Source organism: Heteronotia binoei, chromosome 21, assembly GCF_032191835.1.
Source record: "Heteronotia binoei isolate CCM8104 ecotype False Entrance Well chromosome 21, APGP_CSIRO_Hbin_v1, whole genome shotgun sequence".
NCBI lineage: Eukaryota > Metazoa > Chordata > Lepidosauria > Squamata > Gekkonidae > Heteronotia > Heteronotia binoei.
The window spans coordinates 157889447-157914096 of record NC_083243.1 but is presented as its reverse complement, the minus strand read 5'-3'; the positions used below and the strand labels follow the sequence as shown (position 1 = coordinate 157914096).

Below are 24650 nucleotides of genomic sequence, written 5' to 3'. Positions count from 1 at the left end.
AAGAACTCTCTCAGCCCCACCTACCTCACAGGGGTGGGGAGAGGAAAGGAAAGGAGATTGTAAGCCCTCTGAGACTCTAAGTGATGGGCCAGGCATAAATCCAATATCTTCACTTCCCAAGGAAGCCTTTTCCACTGAGGAACCACTCTGTCAGGAAGTTCTTCCTAATGTTTAGCTAAAAACTATTTTGATTTAGTTTCAACTGTTGATTCTGGCATGACCTTTTGGGGCAACAAGGGGTGCCAGCCTAGAGGTAGGGCCTGGACATCTCCTGCTTTTACAGTTGATCTCCAGGTGGGAGAGATCAGCTCCCCTGGAGAAAATGACTGCTTTGAAGGGTGGACGCTATGGCATTGGACCATACTGAGGTCCATCCCCTCCCCAAACCCTGCCCTCTCCCAGATCCACCCCTAAAGTCTCCATGTATTTTCAACACAGACCTGGCAACCCTACAGGCAACAGAAAACAACTCCATGCCATCCTCTATACAACAGCCCTTCAAGTACTTAAAGATGGTTATCCTATCACCTTTCAGTTGTCTACTCTCCAGGCTAAACTGGAATATTTTGGAAGATCCTCCATAGGGTGAAAGAATAAAACCAATTTATTTATACTCCATTTTCTTTCCCAGTGGAGACCCACAGTACCTTACAGCTTCTTCTGTTTTATCCTCACATCATCAACTCAGTAGGTAACACATGGTGCAGAAAAACTGAGAGTGAACAATCAGCCTGATGACTGAAAATGTTCCAAAAGGAATCCAGTTTTGGAAGCAGTTCAATGTCAGTTAAAGAAAATGGAGGGAAAGGGGAGTGGAACTTGACTTCCTCAAGCCTCCAGAATCTGAGAGAGGTTTTGAGAGTGGGGTGACATTCTTTGTGGGCTCCTTTACACACACACACACACACACACATATACTTATTCCCAATGAGAACTCAAAGCAGTTTACAGCATCCTATGAGGGTGGTGAGACTGAGAGAGTGAGTGACCACAAATCTTATTTTCAGCTATAAAAAGCAATCTCTTGAGTTGAGTATGGAATACTGGGGTAAACAGGTAAAATAATATTCCCTATGCTTCATTTCTGTGACTTTGAAAGCATTTCTTTAAAGCACATGATAAACAGGAGTCCAGTAGACTAACAGCATTCAGATTTAAAGCACCTAAGCAATTTCAATGAACACAGGTCCTAGTAGGCTAGCTAAAGACCCCTGTGGAATCATATGTCCAACCACTGGGAGAACTGATAGTATCCAAACATACAATTTCACTAATCCATCTCTGCTATTAAAAAATTAGATCAGCAAGGCTATCTAATGAGGTATGATGGTGGTCATGGAAGCCCTGCTGGGAGAAAAGCAACCATGAGAAGGCACTTCAGGGAGAAAAGCATGGATGGAAGAAGGTTTTGGTACCCCTTTCCTGTTCCCAGCTCCCCACTCCAGGTCCCCCTGAGCCACCCCGCTTTATAATCACACAACACCCTGCATTCAAACAAATGGGTTGTGTACTCATCGCATTTTGTTAGATTCTGCAAGAAAAAAGAACAGATTAGATATTCTTTTAGTTCTTCATTCAGCTATCATGTGATTAAACAGTGAGGTATCTTTTACGGCATGTATGCATGTGTATGATTTGTTAATTTTAAGGTCACCTGTTTCTTTATCTGGACACTTAAGTGAGAAGCAATCCCTCCCATAGATATTAATTATAAATCACTTAGATAACAGTCACTGGTTTGTGTATTGTGCTTCTTTCAGGGATTTATCTTACTACTGATCTCTCAGTTTGACCTTCCTGCCTTTAGTAATTTTTATGCTACAACCTCAACATTATTTGCAGCATAGAACTGAGCAGATGAACTACAGTGTCCTGGTTGCCTTGGTGTTGCTGATACAAAATATACAGTTCTGGCTTCATGTACCTGTGCATGTAAAGTTTAAAGCAGGACAGACTTTTGAATTCTGATTAACTATTGACCTTAACAGGAGATTAACTCCCTTATAGTTTTATTGCTGTTGCTATTGGTTATGATGCTCTGTAGCAGTCAGAGGCAGCAATTGCCGCTGATACTGATGGAAAAGAAAAGGTAGTGGATGGAGGCGGGGGAGAGGCAGGCTGAGGTGCTGTCAGGGATTGGCTGGCACTTATGTCAGTCTGAGCTGCGGGCCCCAGCTCTTCCGCCGCTCCAGCTCCAGCTCTCCCCGAACAGCTCCTAAAGAGAACTAAGGCGTGCAGAGTGCTGATGACCAACACCATGCTTCTGATGTTTCGATCTTAGATTTCCCCTCTCCCTAAACACTGGCTAAGAATTGCTCCTGGGCATCAGCTTCCTAGGCAGACAGAGGGGAAAAAGAGAGAGGAAGAGTGAATCTTCAGCCAAGTGGACTAAGATCAGCAAAAGAGTCGGAAGAGAGAGAAAGAGACCGAGTGAGCGCTTTGCTTGCATAGCGGCAAAGTGGGAATTTAAAGAACTGCAGTGGAAAAGAGCCCACAGATTCCCGGACCACAACACACGCATAACCTCGCAGAATTTCCAGAGCCAGGTAGAAATGACATCAACGGTCAAAGAAGGCAGCGGAGCTCAGCATGCACAATATGTTGGACCATACCGCCTGGAGAAAACCTTGGGCAAAGGACAGACAGGTTGGTTCTTTGCAGTAGCAGCAGTAACAACCGTAGGGAGAAGGTAGCAGTTGCTGATATGAGGATGGGAGAACCTGGGCTTGCCTTCCTTTCGCTGTGGTGTGTGGTGGCGATAGATTGTTTAAAGTGGTTTCCATCTCTTCTTCACTAAAATTAAATCTTGTTTTTAACAAGCCCAGATTGCTTTGTGTGCATCACTCTTGGAAAGGGGTGGTGTGCTCATGACAGTCAAAGTGCATACGGGGAGGGGCTGATTGAGCGGAGGGGGGGGACGGTAGGATTCTCTGCTGCTGGTGAATTTTGCTTTGATTCAGTGCACCACTTTAATTTCCGTTTTAAAAAAAAAACACTAGAAAGCAATGGAATTGAGAGACACATAGCGGAGAGTGAAGAGGAGGAGGTGGCGGAGGCTGGGAGTTACCAGCAATGTTTTATGACATCATGATTGAAAAGGGTGTAGTCCTTAAGGTGCAGTTGTTGCGGGGGGGGGGGGGAGATGATATTCAGTGCAATCAATGACTGTCTTCTGTGGTTATCTGAAAAGCCTCCTTGGCAATGTGGAAACGACAGAAGTCATCACAAGAAAATGTTTAAAAATCCCAAATCGAGTTCTGGATCTATCAGTTCATTTTCATCTCCATATACTTTTGATTGGTGATTTAAGATTCCCTGTCCTGCAATTAAAAAGGTTTTGTCGTCGTCGTTTGAAAGGAACAATGGCAAGAAATATTAAAAGAAGGGAATATAGTGCAAGGCATTAGCAGGGAGCAGGTGCTTTCGCCCTGCGTGACATAATTAGATCCCCTCATTGTATTCAAGATTTGGACTTGCAGGTTGCCTGGCTCGGTAGCTTCGCTTCAAGGGCAGAGCAGCAGAAACGGCAAAGAAGCAAGCTTTGCAAAAATGTCAACTTGCCTCTGGTCTCCTGGTTTTTATTCCCCTTTTTGGTAACTGTTCCTGTGGACATTCAAGCAATCCATTTCATTGGGAGACGCTAGGAATGGACTTGAGTCTTTCCAGGTTAACGCTTTTTGGTACGCATATATTTTGTCAAGCCAGTAGATCTTCTCTGGGGCCTGTGGGTGTTAAGTATTGTTCATTATGGTGGGACAATAAAGCATGGTGCATTGTGTTTTGCTTTTGGCTTTTTTAAAAAAAAAAAAGACAGCCGAGCTTTGCCCATCTGTTGTCTAAGGGATTTAATAGGCGTTTCCATCCCCAGCTGCTGCCTCTGTTCTGCCTGTTTTCTTGCTGCCCTGCATGGCAGCAACTCTGCAGTCCCCGCAATTTTCTTAGGGACTGAGTTGAAATCCAGATCTTTCTCTGAAAGGAGCTCAGCTTTTCCATGATGATTAATTACGAAGCCCCCACCCACCCCCAATTCTTTCTAATTCTCTTCCTCAAACCCCATAGCAACCGCCTGTAGTTATGAGAATGACATTGCTTTAAAACAGAAAGCAGCTTATATTTCTTAAAATCATTCTCTCTCCCCCTACTGCAGTGGCTTAACGCATCTTTTCACCTTTATCCTTCACAATACTGAATAATAATAAAAAAAAACCAACAACCCTTTCTCTTGCTAATCTGGTTCACTACAAAATGTATGTAGGTAGATAAAATATACCTCAGCATGAATAAGCAGCCAAGGAAAATGCAAGTCTCTCTACAGTGATTGCAGTATCTTGGTGCAACAGTAAAACAACAAAAAAAAATCATATGCTGTATTCAGAGGTGATCTCTTGCAGAATACTGCTCATTGGTGACTATGCAAAAGGCCCTACAAATACAATCTTATCCCTATCATTGTGTTGGTCCCCCCCCTGCCCCATCAGAGGTTTCTCACTCTACGCACAACCCATTTACCAAAGAAAGAGTATTTCCCATTCTTACAAATTCAGCAACATTAATGCTGTATTTCACACTGATTGAGTCTTTGCATAGTTGTTTAGAAGTAAGTCCCATGACTAACAGCCAAGCTAGAATGCATAGGATTGCAGCCTTTGGCTCCAAAGTGCACAGCCTAGCATTATGCTTTTTAAGGGTTAGGTGCAGTTCCCTTCCTCCTCCTTTTGGTAATCTTCCTATTTTATCCCTAAGTGATTAGAGAGTGAGAGATTGTGTGTGTGTGGGGGGGGGGAGTGTTCAGAATTTCTGTTCTCTGGTTTTTCAGATATTGGAGGGAATGAATGGAAGCAAAGGCTGTTATTGATGATCAGTAATTATAGATGGGCCTCTATCTTTTCCATTTGTGTACATGTAGATGTACAAACAGTGCATAACAGCTGAAGTCTAAATGCCTAAAAAGTAGTAGCTACCATGTTTGGGCTGCAGTCCTATACACATTTACTTGGGGGGGGGAAGTCCTACTGAATTCAGGAGGAACTACTCCTGCATCAACATGCATAGGATTGGAAATTTTCCTTTTTTTGCACCATACTCAAAATACTTTGGAGTGACCTACACTGTTATTTTCAGGCCCATTCAGATTTGAAAAAGAAAGTTTCAGAGTCAAACTATGCTGCTGAGTGTCACATGTTTCTCAGAAGGCAGATGGTAAAGTATTGGTGTGCTTGGGGGATAGGGTTGGGGTTGAGTGGTTGGAAGTTGCCTGACCTTGCTGTGCTTTGTGTAGTAAAGTTATGTGGATCTTCTGAAAGTAAAGCCAGTCATTCAGTTTATTGCATTAGCACATATTGCCATAGCATCAAACAACCAGATTCAGCAATAAAACAAAAGAAGCAAGAAGAGAGAGAGAAAAAAAACAAAATACCTCGTGCCTTAATACAATAAGATACAATAAAACTCAATTTTAAAAACCAGATATAAAATTTAAAACATCAGTATTGTGATTATTAAAACCACAGTATTACATGTAAGCAAGAGCAGGAACAGAAGTTACTTGCTGCCAATGCAAAAGATAATTTGGCCAAATGTTATAAGCAAAAGTCTCATTCTGTTATCCGTAGCTTTTTGAGTGGATTGTCACAATCACACATTTCTACCTTCCCTTCCCCCTAAGGAGAACACACACCCCTTAACTCCCAAAATATTACTGGCCTGAGGTTCTTCCTTATTGCCAGCTGAATGAGTCATTAGATAACCCTCTTAGGGGTGATCGCCTGCTCTCCTGTAAAATATGAGATTGTTTTGAATATTGAAGGGGAAATTAGGAAGGCAAGAGCAGGGTTTCTGTATGGTCTAGGGCAGGGGTGGCCAATGGTAGCTCTCCAGATGTTTTTTGCCTACAACTCCCATCAGCCCCAGCCAGCATGACCAATGGTTGGGGCTGATGGGAGTTGTAGGCAAAAAGCATCTGGAGAGCTACCATTGGCCACCCCTGATCTAGGGATACCAGCCTCCAGGTGGGACCTGGGGATCCCCTGGAATTACATCTCATCTGCAGTCTACAGATATCAGTTCCTATGGAGAAAATAGGTGCTTTGAAGTCTGGATCCTATGGCATCATACCCCACTGAGGCCCCTGTCCTTCCCAGGCTCCATACTCAAATCAGCAGGAGTTTCCCAGCCTGGATGTGTCAGCCTTGCTCCCCCATCCCTGGTGGTGGCTGGCTGGGGGGACCTGGCACCCCTAGCATGGACCCATGAAAATGAAGTGTGTACTGATGACTTGAATGGTTTGCTTCAGCCTCCATTTAGCTTTAAATGGTAATTTTCTCCATGAGTGCAAAACTAGGAATGTTTGCAGACAAGACCCTGCTGGTTTCTGCAAAGATGTCCAGATGCTGTTTCTGTACTATCAGTGGAAACTGGTGACATCTGGTCCTGGGTATACAAAACTGACCTGGCAAAACATACTCAGGATGCATTTCAAAGGGCTGGGTGATGGCTGTGCTGATTCTCATTCAAAGCAGGAGAAGCAAAGCTTGTCCTGAGGAGCCTCCAGAGTTGGCACATCAGGCTTGCTGGAAATGATTGATGTTACAAAGGCAGGATTATGGCCTTCTGGTTTTAAAAGCAAGAGGAGGTTGCATAGAGCAGAAAAGTGCAAAACATTTGCATGCAACCTTTTCGTAATCTGGGGAGTGACCAAGAGCCAGGGGAAGAAATTCTTAAATAATGCAGTGTAAGAATTCTATGCATGTATAATTAAATTGGACTGCAGTTGTAAGACAATTGCCCCTTTGTTACTGCATAAGGCTGAGTTCAAAGGGGCTTTACTATTGTTTCCTAAAGCTGAACTGATGGAATTTGCTTCCAGTGGGGACTGGTAAGGGGCAGAAAAAGCATGAAGCACAGCAATAATCTAATGATCGTACTAGTAAGATTGTATTATGAGGAAACATCTTTTAAAATGCTGACAACAACAAATTGCATATAAACGAAAATATTATATACTTTTCATTGAATTACACTGGAGCATAGTTAATTATAGCAGGTTTGCACAGTAATTAACAGTAATGAACAAAAAGAATGTGCATTTGTGTTTGCAATAACACAACAGGAAACATTTACGCTTAGATAACAGATCAGATGTGAAGACAAAAGCACAAAAATTCAAATTTATTATTCAAATTACATGGAAATCTCCTTAATTTGCTATGTGTGATTCTTTTTCATTAGAAAGTCAGTGAAATCTAATACTTTGTTTGAGATTTCTGTTCATTTTACTAATATTGTATTTGAAACTTACAATCCTAAAGAGTTAAAATACCATGTCTGTCTGTGAAGCCAATGTAGGGTTGCCGATCTCCAGGTGGGGACACAGGATCCCCCAGTTAGGAGGCCTTCCCCCCGCTTCAGGGTCTTCAGAAAGCGGGGGGGGGAGGTCTTCTGGGCACTCCATTATGCCCTATGGAGACCGATTTGCATAGGGAATAATGGAGATCTGTGGGTATCTGGGGCTCTGGGTGGACTGGTTTTTTTTAGGTAGAGACACCAAACTTTCAGCATAGCATCTGATGACTCTCCTCAAAACACCCTGCAAGTTTAAAAAATATTGGACCAGGGGGTCCAATTCTATGAGCCCCAAAATAAGGTGCCCCATCCTTCATTATTTCTAATGGAGGGAAGGCATTTAAAAGGTGTATGGTCCATTTAAATGTGATGACCAGAACCCCCTTTTCAGTTCACATGCTTGTCACAGCCTTGCTCCTGGCTCCACCCCCAGTGTCTCCTAGTTCTACCCAGAAAGTCCCCAGATATTTCTTGAATTGGACTTGGCAACCCTAAGCCAATGTAATGCCATGTTTGATGTTTTTGATGTTTTGCTCATAACTAAGAATTTCTGCAGTACTAGCATATCATAGAAATAGAATTGAAGTTTTAGAGCACTCCAACTGTTCTATATGGATGTTTTCTTTGGGGTTCTTCCAGGATTCATTTTATGCTATTAAGCATCTACATTAAAACACTTGGAGTAGATATGTGAGTTGCTTTTGCCACTGTTTGTTAACTGGGATATAGAAAATTAATTTAGGACTTTACTTGCTAATTGGCTATATTTCCTTTTTTAAAAAAAGGGTGTATAGATTTTGCTGGTATTTTCAAAAACAGTTTAGTGAATATAATCCAGATTATAAAATCACTTACACAGAAGCAAATCCTGCGGAACTTCATTCCAAGCAAGGGTACTTAACAGGGCATCAGAGCAAAAATGAAGCAAAGTGAAACAGGCACATTGGGCATTAGACTATCATTCTAGACCTACATCAGACTGGTTTCAGGCTTGGTTATGGATGAAAACTACCTTGGTTGAAATGGATATTGCTGGAGGACTGACAGGAGGAATGTAACCCTCTTGATTCTCTGATCTTTCAGTGGCTTTTGAGATCACAGCATCCTTAAGTACTGCTTGGTTGGGCTGGGAATAGCACCATCCTGCTTTTGGTGGTTCCATCTCTACCTGTCAGGAATGATAAAGATTGTGCACAGAAATAACTGTTCTGCTCTATAGACTTTTCCTTTGGAGCTCTTCAGGGATCCATCTTATGCTATTTAGCATCTACATTAAACCACTTGGAGTAGATGTGAAAGGTTTTGGAGTAAAATCTCATCACTATGCTCATGATAGCCAATAAACTGAAGCTCAGTCCAGACAAGACTGAGGTACAGTTGGTTAATTAAAAGCTTCTTTAGGGCTGAGGAATCAGCCTGTCATGGAAGAGGTTGTACTCCGAGGGAGCAGAATCATATCTTCAGAACGGTACTGGATACTGGTTGGAGGCTCAAGTCTCTTCCATGGCGTGTAGTACGTTTTATCAGTTTTGGCTGATATACCAGCTATTGCTGTTCCTCAGAAAGCTTGAGCTAGCCATGGTTATCTGTGATCTGATCACACATTCAGGTTAAATTACTCTCATGTGCTTTGATTGGGGATGCATTTGAAAACTAGAAACTGTCTGGAAATTTCACTTCAGAACAGCTCTGTAGATAGGTGGCACACGAATTCCCAAAATAAATAATAATTAATATGTATTTCTGACCTTAGGTTTCTGAATTGTATCTGGAAGTAGTGATGGGCTAGATTAACAAATTGAAGTTCAAGTATAATAAACTGGACATCGATGGTGGGCAGCAGAATTGATGCAGCAGGGTATTTTGCCATCAAAATTATAGAATCTGCCTGGCAGATTTATCTATCCCTGTCTATATTTGTTTTCTGCCTGTTCTTTGTTCCTATGTGTTCTTTGTTTTATGTTTCTATTATTCGCTGCCCTAGGGATATTAAATTGGGTGAAAATGTGGCATAACATATTTTAAATAATTTTAAAGCGGTTCAGAGAGTCCAGGATAGGGTTATACGTCCCCTAAAGAATATCTGTAATGAGGGGATACTTTGCTACATCATGCTCAGGTGGCAGTTGTGTCTGGAAATAGTTTATTTCTAGCTATTCCATTCTGAAGAAGGAGGATTTGGACTCCATGATAGGGTTGCCAGGTCTGTTTTGGAAAATACCTGGAGTCTTTGGGGGCGGATGTAGGAGAGGGTGGGGTTTGGGGAGGGGCCTCAGCATGGTACAATGCCATAGAGTCCACCCTTCAAAGCAGCCATTTTCTCCAGGGGAGCTGAAGAGTCCAGTTTCACCTGGAGATCAGTTGTAAAAGCAGGAGATCTCTAGGCCCCGCCTGGAGGCTGGCAACCCTATAAATACCATAGTAACCTTTACACCTTTTCTGAAATATTTTTATAGGTACTTCTCAGTATGTTTTCACGCTTGATGCAAATCTTCATACTAGGTTTGCCAGTCCCCAGGTCCCAGTAGGGAATCCCCCAGTTTTGCAGGCTCCTCCTCACCACCAGCCAACTGGCCAGTGAGGGAAAGCCCTGCCCCAACAACCACCACGTGCCTTTAATTCTTGGCAAGTTTAGAAGAAGCTTGCAAATAACTGCTTGTGTTTTGGAAGGTGTGCATGCTTTTAAATCTCAGCAGGGCAAAGCTGCAGGTGGGTGGGGTAAGCAGGCAGAGTCATGTGGCTCTTCCTGGTGAGTGTGAGAGAGAGGAAGCCAGCATAGTCCCTCTGTTTGTTTGCCATTTGTTTCAGAAGTCATTTGTATGGATAGTAAAGAGTTAACCAGAACCTAGACTGCTCTGTTCAGTATTTTTGTTTTTCTGTGTTGATCTGAAGAAGTTGGTTGAAATCCAGCAGACTGCTACACCTAGCAAATCTCATGAGTAGATTGCCCCAGTGAGATCTCAAAAGTATGGGCTTGCAAGCTGTTCGTTTTGGCTGCTTTGTGAGTGTACGTGTGTTCACATTCATTTAGTGGAAGTGCAGCTGCTAGAGGAAATTTTGAAGGCAGAAGAGAAGAGGAGGAAATGACTGTATTCATGGGAACTGCACTACTGTATTTTTATTTATTTATTTTAGGGAATAGGAAAGTCTCCAGGCTCTACCCCAAAACTTTCCCAGCTCCACCCCCAAAGTATCCAGGTATTTCCTGAGTTGGACATGGCAACCTTACTCTCCCATTTTGCCCCCACCATTTATGGCAGGGGTGGGGAACCTCCATCCTGAGGGCCGTATACGGCCCTCGAGTTCACTCGGTGTGGCCCTCGAGGATTGCTGGGCCGAACCAAGCCATGTGGCAGCTTCTCTGGGGGCTGGCTGGCCAGCGAGGATCATGGGGCCCAGCTGCGCTGTGCAGCAGCCTCCCCAGGGCCAGGCAGGGATCACAGGGCCCAGCTGCACTGTGCGGCAGCCTCCCTGGGGCCTGGCTGGCTGGCCAGAATTGCTGTATGCCCTGGAAAAGTTACTGCCACAGTTCAGTTTACACTTGATTATCCCAGATGGTGTGGCATAATATGCTAATGAGTGTGTGACCTAATATGCTAATATTAGGGGATGTGGTGTAATATGCTACTGAGTTCCTACTGGGCTTTTTCTACAAAAAAGCCCTGGAGCTATGCATTTGCCTAGGACAGCGGGCCGTGTGTGTGTGTGTGGGTATGTGTGTGCCAGATTAGGCTCTCCCCTCATGACTTCAAATAGAAAAATAATTATTTGCATTAATTTTGCTGGCCTGAATCATTCTCCCTTGGCGGAGCACTGTTTTTTAAGTTGATATTTTTTTATGGCCTGCGAATGATGTTATAAATATCCATATGGCATTGGCAGGAAAAAAGCCTCTCCACCTCTGATTTAAGGCATTTAAGATGCTATCTGGGAACACCCTGAGTTTGTTGTATAACAACTTTTATCACATTGAAATAGTACAATTTCAGTTCTAGATATTTTGATAAATTACTTCAGATGATACGTTTAGATTTATGAAGTAGAGGCACCAAATTTTCAGCATAGCATCCAGTGCCTCTCCCCAAAATAACCTCCAGGTTTCAAAAAGATTGGACCAGGGGGTCCAATTCTATGAGCCCCAAAAGAAAATGCCCCTATCCTTCATTATTTCCTATGGAGGGAAGGCATTTAAAAGGTGTGTGGTCCCTTTAAATGTGATGACCAGAACTCCCTTTTCAGTTCACATGCTTGTCACAGCCTTGCTCCTGGCTCCCCCCCAAATGTCTCCTGGCTCCACCCCCAAAGTCCCCAGATATTTCTTGAATTGGACTTGGCACCCCTAGGTGCAAGATACAGATTTATTGATACTAGTATGCACAGTCATCTTACTTGATCAGTGCAAAGGTAATTTGCTAAAGAACTCTCAAATTGTTCTAGTTTTCCCATGGCGAAAAGCTGATAATAGGGATTTATATATATCAGAATTAATACATATGCGTATTTGAGTTTGTCATTGTATCAGTACGCACTGTGATAGATTCTAAAGTTTATTTCAAATTTAGGAAACTCAAATCATCTCCAGAGAAATATAGATTTCAAAATTCTGACGATTAAGGATGCAATCTGTTTACTTTTACCACTGTGATGTGGGCCAGAAGTTGTTATTGTGGTTTTCTTAAATGATGGGAATTTCAAGATTCACACACTTTGCACATTTCTTCAGAGCATGTATATGTATTTTGTACACTCTTGTTTTAGCCTGTATATGTTTCATCATGTTTATAGTCTCCCATGTTTATTGTTTATACTCTCCCATGTTTATAGTCATATGCATAATAAGGGCAATCTTATGAAAAATTACTCCAGTCATTTGAGTTTAGATTGGTGCAACACATGGGCTTGTCCTGTAGATATCTATTTATTTATCTAGATAAGATGTAATTATGGTTTCTATATTGGTTGAAAGTAAGATGAATGTTACCTATGTGGCATTTTCTGAAGACTAGTGGGTGCGTGTTTATGTATGATTGAATTTTTGAAACAGTTGGGGCAATCCTACATGTGACTCCATAGGAAGAATAGCAATAAATTCTTTGACCCATCTGCTTATCCAGATACAAAGTCATTAACATTTTGAATCAGATTGCTGTGTTGATTTTGTCCAAAGGGCGGTATGTTTCTCCTTGAGCTTTTGGAATGATATAAGTTGTTCCAGAATCTGCAATTTCCAGTGTTCTCCCAAGTGTGTTCTGAGCAATTGGATTTCACTGTGTGAAAAGTCTGGATCTTGGGTAGCACACTACAAGTGGGAGCTCAGAAGCTCAGGTTGTGCATATTTTCTGCAACACCCTTCTGTCTCCAGCTGTGAGAGAAGAAGAGGTGAGTCTGACAAAAAAATTCTGGTCTGAGGCTTTTTAATGAGTACATAAAGTGAGCAAAGATTTTGAGACTGAGCTGTGAGGCTCAAGTTCAGATATCTTTTTTGCTAGTCTGTTTTGTTTGTTTTATGTGATTTGGTGGTACTAATGCAGAAGACAGTTTCAGGCAGTGGATAGTTCCTATGTATAAAATGATATTTTGTATTTTAAGTTTAGGAATTTTCAGGTATGCTAAGGTCAAATTATTCAAGTCAGATCAGCCATTACTGGCATAAAAGGTCAAGTTATTACAAAATTCTCAGGACTCAGAGCTCCAGCCACTAAGATATATAAGAGGGGAATGGCTGCAGTTCAAAAATAGCGAAATTCCCAGCTTTCAACTGGTTACTTTGAAAGGACAGCTTGCTTTCCCCCCTACATTGCTACTCTGTCAGATGAGTGGGATTATATTGCTATTTATATACCTAAATCTCAGGCATCACCAGGGTTACAGAACAGGAATTCTGCATATACTGTTTTTGCACTATTAAGACAGCTTTCCTTTTTATGTAGTCCCACTCTAGTTAGGAGCAATAAGCTCACATTTAGTTTTAAGTGATATTCAGCTTTCATGATCTCATGAGTTGACAAGATGATCCACGTTGACTGACTATAGAACAGCTACATTTGAGCTCAGTAGCAGAAACCAATAAGATTCAGAGGGGGTGTGTGTAATTTTGAGTCAAAGCTCACTTTATCAGATATCTGGTGAAGAGAGAATGGACTCTTGAAAGTTTATACCCTGAAAAACTTGTGGGTCTCTAAGTTGCGACTGGACTTGACAATAGTGATTCTACTGCAGACCATCAGGGCTACCATCAGAAAAAATGACTGGTTGTGTGATAATTGTAGTTTCACACTATCTAAGCCACAAATGATAATGTTCCATGGGTAACCTGAAGTGGGAATGCAAACTGATTTCTCCACTTTTGAGAATACTGTGCATTAGGATGAATAGGGAATATAAACAAATTAAAAGCATTTATCAACAGGATGTGCTGTGTAAGAAATGCCCCCTCCCAGGCTATATAGAACCACTGTTGATGTTTTCAGATAGGGAGTATAAACACGTATCCATTTGGATGCTCCCATTCCCCATTGGAATGATCTCAGGCTAGAGGGAGGAGGTGATGCTCTACTACCAGCTCATCTTAACCAGAGAACCCTGAGAAGTCCTGCTCTCTTGTGTGGTTTAAATGCCACCCTCATCCTTGACACACTCCCTTGCTTTATCACCTCACCTGCCTAGGTATCTGACAGAATTACTTTCTAATGCAGTCTGCCCGATCCAGTTTCTATTAGGGTCGAAGGCAAGTGTCATCTTGGCTTGCTAGAGCAGTGTCTTGGTGGTTGCATTTAATGTAGTTTTGCATTTAAAGGCTTCCAAATTATGTTCTACCTTCTTTTAGGGGTGACTGTTGCCTCAGGTGTAGTCTGGGGCTGGCTTCTGAACATAGTGGGGAAGATTCTGAGTTTCGTTTCAAGAATCAATTGTGCCTGTGCACACTGTTTTTCATATTGATATTGTCAGCTTTATCAGCTGTAGTGAGTACTTTCTAATTAAAATTATGATCCTAAAAGTTTTACATTGCATCCTAAGTGATAATCCTAAATGTATTACAGTTTTAAAAAATTACCCATGCTATTGCAATCCAAAATGGTACAGAGAATTCCCTTTGCAATCTAATGGAAGTGTGATCATTTTGTAAATGGAACAGATTGATGTGGCATCAACAGTACAAGGATTATGTAACAAAGCAAAGAGAAAAGAGCTTGCAACTCAGAGAATGAAGGACTAAAACAAAGGACAGAAGCTGGAGAGAGAAATGTTATGAAATTGATCCAAGAAGTTCCCTGGAGATATAAAAATAATTTTGAATTGCTTCCGGAAGTATTGAAAAAAGAGATGATGATGTTGTCATTAGTTACATAAGCAGAGGATGGTTGTATGATGTATCAACTAAAAGATAAGTTAGGATAACTTCTGCCAGACATCTGAAGGTACAAACTGAGGCCATATTTGCTTATACTTGGTGGGAGTATATATGGCCTAGACTCCATGACATTGTTTGCTAGAACTGGAGGCTTGAGATTGATCTGGGAGCTGGTAAAGCTACAGCCAGGAATTGGTACAGCTGGCAGAAGACACTGCTTCAGTTAACCAGGTAAGGGCAGAAGTTCAGTTTTCTAGGATTAGGCCTGGCCAACCCAGTGGTTTCCAACTTCCTGCCAACTGCATGGACAATTGTTGGATATCGCATTTCATTTTGCAATGAAAGAAGGCTTTGGGGCTTCAGCACCAATAGTTCAGGTAACTTGCTTGACTTGGTTCCATTTCAGCCTATGTGGTTTTCATTCCAAGCCCTTGAGTCCCTGACAGAGATTGTGAACATGGGACAGGAAGGGGAGAAATAAGTAGATGTGCAGAAAATATGTCACATACTTTCACAGCTGAATATGATCATTTATGTTGGTATGGCCCAACTCTTGTTGTGAAAGAAGATGCTTCTTGAGGCGTTTGGAATTTTCCTTTGCATCAAAGACAAAGGCATCTAATTGAACATATGTAGGTTGAGGTGGAATTCTTTCCTTCATGAAAATGACTGGCCTCTGCAAGCGGTGTGGTAGATATCAGTGTGTTTCTCAGTTCCTTCTGTTCTGGTTTGACAAACAAAGGATGTCAGTTTGGCATTAAGTTGTCCTCTACAGAAAAATGAACTTTCTGATTCTAGACCAATTGTTACATGGTGTAACACTGTAATTCTTTGTAGAGTGACTAATAAAAACATAAGAACATAGGAAAAGCCATGTTGGATCAAGCCAATGACCCATCCAGTCCAACACTCTGTGGCAAAAACAACAACAACAACACAGGTGCTATCAGGAGGTCCATCAGTGCGGCCAGGACACTAGAAGTCCTCCCACTGTTGTCCCCCCAAGTGCAAGAATACAGAGCATCACTGCCCCAGACAGTTCCATCAATACACTGTGGCTAATAGCCACTGATGAACCTCTGCTTCATATGTTTATCCAATAGATTATGAGCAGCACAATATTTTTAATGGCCACATATGCTTTTAAAGAACATTTTACTTAAAAGGAAGATGCCTATGTTTCTATTTTCATATATATGACTTTCTTACTATTTGCAGCAAAGACTGTGGACATTCCTGATACACATAGAATTTATCTGTACTAAATAAGAATATGCATGGTTGATTCCTTTTGCTTATTGCTTGGGTCAAAAAGACAACATATTTCTGTCCTAAAAGATTAATGGTGTATTTTTTCCAGCAATGTGACTCATGATTCCAAAAAAATTGCTGAATGAATTTATATTCCCTTCCTTACATGGAACATTGGGAACCAGATGGTGATTTCCTCAAAGTTATTTGTAATCTGAATGTTTGTTATCTTTTCCTTTTTCTGTGCAGCTTGATTCTGGAGCAGTTATTTGCTATTGAATCAAATGCATCTTAATTATTGGCTTCATGCTTACTATAGCATTCATTTGATAATTTCTTTGCTTTAAATTTGGTTTCATATGAAGTGGCCTGAATCCAAAGGTCCTTTTCATAGCAGTATAGGGTTGCCAAGTCCAATTCAAGAAATATCTGGGGACTTTGGGGGTGGAGCCAGGAGACTTTGGGAGTGGAGCCAGTTGACGCTGGGGGCGGAGCCAGGAGCAAGGGTGTGACTAGCATAACTGAACTCCAAGGGAGTTCTGGCCATCACATTTAAAGGGACAGCACACCTTTTAAAATGCCTTCCACAGGAAATAATGAAGGATAGGGGCACCTTCTTTTGGGGCTCATAGAATTGGACCCCTGGTCCAATCGTTTTGAAACTTAGGGGGTATTGTGGGGAGAGGCAGTAGATGCTATACTGAAAATTTGGTGCCTCTACCTAAAAAAACAGCCCCCCGCAGAGCCCCTGATACCTCCAGATCAATTCCCCATTATACCCTATGAGAATTGATCTCCACATAGGGAATAACGAAGTGTCCAGCAGACATTCCCCCCCCCCCCCCCGTTTCTGGTGACTCTGAAGTGAGCAATTGGCATCTTTACTCATGAGTTGCTGCCAATTTCTTCAAAGTAAAACAGACACACCATCCCAAGAGGCTGCCTTTCCAAACAGAGACTGAAGCCTCCGGAGGTAGACAGTCACATGGTAGATCGGGAACTCAAAATCTCCTAGATATCCCCGGGCCAAAGGAAGCCCGCTTAAAATTGACAAGGGACTGGGCCTTTTCTATTATGGCCCCCTCCTGGTGGAACCAGCTGCCGGAAGAGGTGAGGGCCCTGCGGGACCTCGCCCAGTTCCGCAGGGCCTGTAAGACAACCCTCTTCCGGCTGGCCTATGACTAGCTGATACAAGAAACTGAGCGTAGTTATACTGGATGTCTGCTGCCCCCAATGTTTTAAATGTTTTAAATGTTTTAAATGGTTTAATGTTTAAATTTAATGCTCTATGTTTAACGCCTATTTATGTCAGATTCCTGTGTTGTAAGCCGCCCTGAGCCACTTGTTGGGAAGGGCGGGATAGAAGTCATTAAATAAATAAATAAATAAATAAATAAATAAATAAGCTGTGGGGGTGGGGCTTCCGCCTGCCGGCCAGCTGACTAGGGGTGGGAAAGAGCCTGGGAAAGCGGAAGAACCCCTGCTGGGACCTGGGGATTAGCAAGTCTATAGCAGTAGGCTGTGTGCACATGTACCCACCGAACAGATGAGCAGTTTTGATATTAAAGACAAGCTCCAAGGAAAACTGGGAACATAGATTCAGTCCTCCTATTTACCCCATCTACTAAAGTGAATGGTTTTGTTAAAGCTGACTGCACCAAACCAACTGGGAATGTGTGTAAATCTGATCCAGTGCATGTTACCTTGTGGAGCCATGGGAGTTTTGTTGTTTTTTTTAATGGGAGGGCTTATAACTTCATGGAAAAGTGCAGCCTTTGAGTGCAAAAAGTCCCAGGTTCAATCCTTCACATCTCCAGTTAAAAGATCTCAAGTAGATGAAGTCAAATTACCCAAGACTAAAGAGAACTACTGCATATATAGACAGTTTCATATATGTTTATCCTTGGATGGAATTCATTCCAGCAAGATCTGTTTATGGAAATTAGTTTCTATAAAAAGCCTGCATTTATTGGACCAGAACAACAAACTGATACCTTTTCATTTTGTTCTCTAAATGTTCAACAAAAGGCAGAAGAGTTTGCAGAGTAAATTATATATATATATAAACATTTATTCATATATTTATTCATATATTTATTTACCAAATGTTTGGGAGGGATTTTCTTGTATAGGTCTTCGTCTATTGATTCGGTTATATATCATTGGCTTGTGACTTTAACATCATGAATAATTGGTATATGATTTAACTAGTGGTATGACTTGACAGTTTTATTTATTTTTCTTTTCAAGTTATTCCCAATCTCCAAATTACTATGGAAGAAATTAATGGCTGTGCCTGGCCCAAGAATTATGAATCATATATTTGTTTCTTAGAATTAGTCTCAAGTGAGACGTGTTTGCTTCCCAGAATTTGTCCCAGTCTTAAAGGTTGGGATGTACTTCTTTAATAAGCTTATTCTTGAAGTGATCCTCTGTTTTAGAATCCATTGCTGCCCTCAGTCAACAGTAATACACATAACTCATATATTCTTTTGTTAGTTTTTGCTTCCTAGATGGCATTAGAGATCTTATACTGGAGATCTTTTAATGGAACATTTTCCATTATGAACCAGCAAATAACAATGTGGGCAGTGCAGTGTCTGCCACATTGTTCGTACAAATTAGAGGTAAATACAGCAGCAGTGGTAGCCATTGGATCGATAATAACGTCTGAAACAAACAAAAATTATTCCTGATACAGGGAGGAATTATGGCTATTAATTACTGTAATCAAAATTTTTGATATATTCAGAAATAATTGGGCTGGTGACCAACAAAAGTATTCCAAACAAGCTGATCATTTTACCCTCCCTTGTTGTATTTATCATTTAAATAGTATGCTAGGGCTGTAGGTGTGACTACTTTTAATTAAATATCTCAGTTTTTATTTAAGTTTTTAGAAATTACTGGAAAGGTGTTTTGCAGACATCTATTCAGTAAACGTGCTTCTGGCTGCCTGCACAATTTATCAACAACAGCCTTTCTATCTCCTGGGGCTCTGGTCATTTGTAACACGGTGGTTTTGCAGTACAAGCTTTCATAGGAGTAAAAAATAAATGTGTGTTTTTATCTGTGTTTCACCAGTATGATACAAGGGCATTTAGATGTACATATGCAAAGCCCACATGAAGCCCGTTATTTGTTGGGTTGATTAAAATTGTTGCTGAGTGCCTTATAGATAAGTAGTTCCAAATCATGGTTAAAGTGTGATCTAAGATTTATCATTGGGAAGTGACAGAGCCAAGAGTTATCCTTGGAAAGTTTACAGAACTATGTTTCATCAGGGCAGATATTAAGACTTCAGTACTTCAAAGTTAAGCAAACCTAACTCCTGCTATTTAACTTTTTGCTACCTGAAGTTAACGAAACCGTGTACATGATCCTCAAGTATTTTCTGTTGGAGCATTGCATTCTTGTATCCAGTTGTAATAAAGCTGCTATGCTGCTATTACTGATCACTGGAGCTGCTGTAGCATGTCCTGCCCACTATCCATGATCAGCCTGTGGCTTCTATGAACATATGAAGCTGCCTTATACTGAATCAGACCCTTGGTCCATCAAAGTCAGTATTGTCTTTTCAGACTGGCAGCGGCTCTCCAGGGTCTCAAGCTGAGGTTTTTCACACCTATTTGCCTGGACCCTTTTTTGGAGATGGCAGGGATTGAACCTGGGACCTTCTGCTTCCCAAGCAGATGCTCTACCACTGAGCCACCGTCCCTCCCCAAACCCTTTGTGCCCTGTTGTTTCATATCTGTTTAATAGCAGATGTCTGCTTCCCCCAGGATGGGCTGTGGTTAGCCCATCATGGCCTTCTGTGCCCTTATACTTTCTGCCTCTGTATACTTACTGCCATTTTGTGTCCCATTTTATATGTATGTGTGTATGTGCGTATATATATATATATATATATATCGACCAAGGGCCAGTTTGTGCATACTGATTGTGTGCAAATTATTCAGCAGGGTGGACCACAAATATATTTGTGGTCCACCCTGCTGAATAATTTGTGCACAGTTAGTATGCACAAACTGGCTCTTGGTTGATCTCTCTCTGTCTCTTTGTTTCGTCTCCCATTTGTTACACTGTTTGGTTTTTCACCTTAGGACACTGTCACCTCATTGAACCAGAAACTGGTGCACTGTGCCAGATTCATTACTCTATAGCCTGCTTTCTTCCTGAAGGGAGAGGGGGTGGGGAGAATCACACTGAGCTCCTTATATGCTTACTGCTTCTGGGAGCAGAGGTAATATTAAAGGCTTAAGGAAGAGGAGCTTGGATCTGTTGATACCGTCAGAGTTCTGTAGCACTGTCCTTGGTTCTTTCTGTCGGTTTAAGTCAATGACAAGATCACAGAGCAGATACAAAGATGTATTTACTTACATATGAGCAGGCATCTGTACAATCTACTTTGTCCCCATTTAAAAAATGAATCTGAATATCAACTTTTCCCTCTGTTATTGTCAAACTGGCTGGGTTTGTATAGACTGTTGGCATGTCTAAATAATCTAGCTATCTCTGCCAGTTTTCTTGTTAGGAAAACAGTACATATGTATGTTTATTATTAACTAGGAGTAAGGCCCATTGTGAAGAAAAATACAACAGGCTCTAGAAGGAGGCTCTGAGCGAGTGCCTACCACCCTTGCCGTCTTCCCACCCACCCAAGTAAAGGCACTGAATATCCCCCACACACCTCAAGGGGAGCTAATGTCTGCACTCTAGAGAATAGTTGTAAATCTGAGTGATCTCCAGGGCCTCCCCAGAGGGAAATGACATTGTACCTGTCTGATGTCCTATTCCTTCTCAAACCCCACCCTCTCCAGGTCCCACCCCTAACCGGAGTTGGCAACCCTACCTCCTTTATCTGCCCCTCTGACTTCAGCTTTCCATTGCCTTCCTCCTCCCTGCAGCTTCTACATAGGAAAATTACAGTCTTTCTTCATAGTGTGGGGGAGGGGGCACAGCAGTTTGCATCATTCTCCTCTCCCCCCATGTGATCTGAACAACAACCTTGTGAGGCAGGTTAGGCTGGAAGTCTATGCCTGGTCCAAAATCACCCAGTCAGTTTCCACAGCAAGAATTTGGGCCTGGCAGATCCCACTCTGAAGCCCTAACTCATATGTTCTTCTCAAATTCCAACACAGAATCTCCAGGGATTTCCCACGAACTTGGAAAGGTACCACTAAAGGCCACTGGGCAAGCGCCCTCCCAGCCTTGCTGTCTTCCCACCCACCCAAGTGAAGGCATTCATTCCCCCCCCCCCACAACCTCAAGGGGAGCTGATCTCTGCCATATATCTGGAGAGCAGTTGTAATTCTGAGTGATCTCCAGTCCTCACCTGGAGATTGGCAACAGTGGTTCCCCATGAGAAAAACCCTTTCAGAGGCCTGTAGTGATCCCTTAGGAATTTCCCACCAACCTGGGAAGGTACCACTAAAAGCCTTTGGGCGAATGCCCACGCCCCCAGCCTGGCTGTCTTCCCACTCACCCAAGTGAAGACATTCACTCCTCCCCCACCTCAAAGGCAGCTGATCTCTGCCATGTATTTGGAGAGCAGTTGTAATTCTGAGTGATCTCCAGTCCTCACCTGGAGATTGGCAACAGTGGTTCCCAGGAGGAAAGGCCTTTTCCTCAGAGGCCTGTAATGATCCGTTAGAGACATTTCCCACCAACCTGGAAAGGTACCACTAATGCGCTCTAGGCGAGCCCCCTCCCCCCCCAGCCTGGCTGTCTTCCCACTCACCCAAGTGAAGACATTCACTCTCCCCCCCACACACACCTCAAGGGGAGCTGATCTCTGCCATCTAGAATTTTCTGACCTGGAGCTGGCAACCCTGGGAAAGAGAGAATGAAAGACAGTAAAGGTGGGACAGCCATGTCCTCTGAGTTGGTGCCAGGCTCCCTGGCTATTCTGAGGCTTTGTGTGCTGGGAGGCCGTCTGAGTGGGCTGTTGATAGGGCCTTTTGTGAGGGTGCAGGAGCTCTGCAGCCCTTTCTAGAGCAACTTGAAAGAGAAGAGCTAAGAGATGTGGCTGTCTCTGAGGTAAGACAGCTTCTGGCAGTTTGTTCAACATTCCTGGGCCTGAGTAGGCAAGGCAAGGAAGTCAGCCAATGGGATGCCAGAGACACTAACTGACATGTGATGGGCCAATAGTTTATTCTCAGAATATTAGCGAATGGCCTTCCTTGGTGACGATAAAAGAATTATTACTATAGATAAATTCACAAGTGTAACTGGGCAGCATCATTTGTCTGAATGATTTGGAAGAATATCCAAAATTAGAGACTTTAACAAACAAGCATGCTTGTTTATAGAGCTGAGTAGACTCAGATTGGGATGATGTTAGGAGCGTGTGAGACTAGATGCAAGAAGCTTTTAAATCTGTTTCACTGCCTGCTGTGATTGACAAGTCATGTAGAGCTGCATGCAGAAGATTGAAACAGCCCTGCAAGATTCTTGCATTTTTTTCTGCTGGCCTGTCTATAGATGGGGTTAACGGCCACATTCTGACCTTGCCTGTATACCACTTTAGTACTTTCTAGTATCTTCCATCTTGTATCTTGCATTTTGTATTTTCCTGGCTGCTTGTGGACTTGCTGGATCTGGAATGGGAAATTCCTGGAGATTTGGAGCTGGAGGCTGAGGGCAGGGTTTGAGGAGGGAAGGGACCTCAGTTGGCTATAATTGCACGAGTCCACACGCCAAAATAGCCATTTTCTCCAAGGGGACTGATTTCTGTAGTCTAGAGATTAGTTGTAATTTTCGGATATGCCCAGGCTCCACCTGGAGGTTAGCAACCCAACTGCTTGCCTTGCAGGTTCAGTTTAGATCTCTTACAAGATCTGCCTCAGCATTTTCTTCTTAGCTTCAGTCCTTTTCTGTTTTTTATACTTCTGCATCTTGTGGTCCTTGTTGCCCATGTCTTAGTGCTGTTAGATACTCAGGAGACCGAAAACTAGGGATATGTCTAACTGAAATGTAAACAATTGGTATTTTAAAAGGTCTTCTCTCTGTATTTGATGTACTTTTCTATGAGCATATCTCTTCAGAAGATAACTTTAGTTCTGTTGCAAATTTTAACTTAACATTGCTTCATTCAGTCTTGACTATTATGCTGTCAAAGCATACAAAGTGATATTCACAGTGGCTAATGCAAAACTGTAGAACTTAGTTTCTCTGGGGAGTCACTGAAGTACAAATTGAAGTGTTAGTGTAAAGATGTAAATTGAGCCATGCTTGCACTAGCTGAGATTAAGGTATTTTGGATTTTATTTTTAGACTCCACAGCATTTTATGTTTCGATTTTGAGGATGTTTGCTGCACTGGGTAGCTGTTTTAGTCATTGGTATAGAAATGCTTTGGACATGGGTCCATGAGTTCATAGAGAAGGGCTGGATAGAAATACTTTAAATAAATAATGTACCTAAACTTTTCTATTAATGCAGTAAGAGAAACAGGATTCATTTTAAATGCTTGCTGATTGCATATTCCTATGGCCATCAGTGAGAAGTTGCAGCAGCACTTTCTTCCTTGGCCACTCACTTTATGAAGCATTGCTAATGGGCTTGGAGCATTGCCAACTTACTGGTGTAGATGCTTCCAGTGCTTCTAGATCCTGGAAAAAGTTGGAAAGTGGTGCTTGATACAAACATTTGTAAGTTGAAACCACTATTATTGCACTAGGAATAAGGCCCATTGTGGAGAAAAATACAACAGGCTCTAGAAAGCGGCTCCGAGTGAGTGCCCCCGACCCTTACAGTCATCCCACCCACCCAAGTGAAGGTATGCACTCCTCCCCCCACCACCTCCTCAAGGGGAGATGATCTGGAGAGCAGTTGTAATTCTGAGTGATTTCCAGCCCTTACCTGGAGATTGGCAGCAATGGTTCCCCAGGAGAAAAGGCCTCTCCCTCAGAGGCCTGTAGTGATACCTTAGGAATTTCCCATTTTACTGACAGAATCAGCTTTGCTGGCTGGCAACAGCCACTTGGGTGGGAGACAGGAGTGAATTCAGCCAATGGTCAAACTAATAGTTTGACAGGACAAAGGTTTGTGCTTTACAGTCCCACTGAGTCCCAACAAATCAGGATGGTCAGAATTGCCACCATGCCAGGAGAATTATTTATAACAGATGCCTTCGCTGTTTGTTGTCCCGCTGAGGAGGCTGATTCTGTGTGATGTTACTACACAGCTACTATCAAGACAAGAAGAAACACCCTGGCATCTTTCCACATGTATTGCACCTTAATTTGCCAATGCTGTTACACAAATGCCTGGAGAGGCATGTGATGGGAAACTCAGTGGGAGTTCCCTTGACACTGTGGGATTCCCTAACTGATCTCTCAGACTGGATTTTCATCTGTCACGAATTGCTGGAGCAGAGCAGTAGAAGCAAGAACCAGTGTTTTCAGAGTGAAATCCTACCATACAGAGTGCAGGAAGGAAGAGAGGAGATCTTGTGTTTCCCATGTGCTGCCATTTAAATACACTGAGATACACAAGCATGCCTTTCCTGAAGAAAGCCACTGAGGAACAACAGGATCTCTGTGTGGTCCCCAGGCATGTCTATGTAATTATGGTCACAAAAGACAAAGCTTAGTATTATATTCACACTTGGCAGTGACACATGCTTTAGCCCAGCTAAACACAGACATTTGTTTCTAGAAAGGGCATGGCCATGGGTTATGCAGCTTTATGCTTTGCAGATCCCA

At 42.3% G+C, this 24650-nt stretch overlaps 1 protein-coding gene across 22 annotated transcripts in view; it reads left to right on the top strand.

Moving 5' to 3' along the window:
* The first annotated feature begins 2185 nt into the window (after window positions 1-2185).
* The window catches only part of BRSK2 (BR serine/threonine kinase 2), a 621430-nt gene continuing 598965 nt past the window's right edge, over window positions 2186-24650 (top strand). For 10 of the 22 annotated variants that reach the window (XM_060261782.1, XM_060261787.1, XM_060261786.1 and 7 more), the window contains exon 1: window positions 2186-2646. In XM_060261782.1, coding sequence (XP_060117765.1) covers window positions 2553-2646 — 94 coding nt within the window. In that variant the 5' untranslated portion in view covers window positions 2186-2552. The remainder of the gene's footprint in view (window positions 2647-24650) is intronic. The other 12 variants (XM_060261788.1, XM_060261789.1, XM_060261793.1 and 9 more) reach the window with 2 other exon arrangements.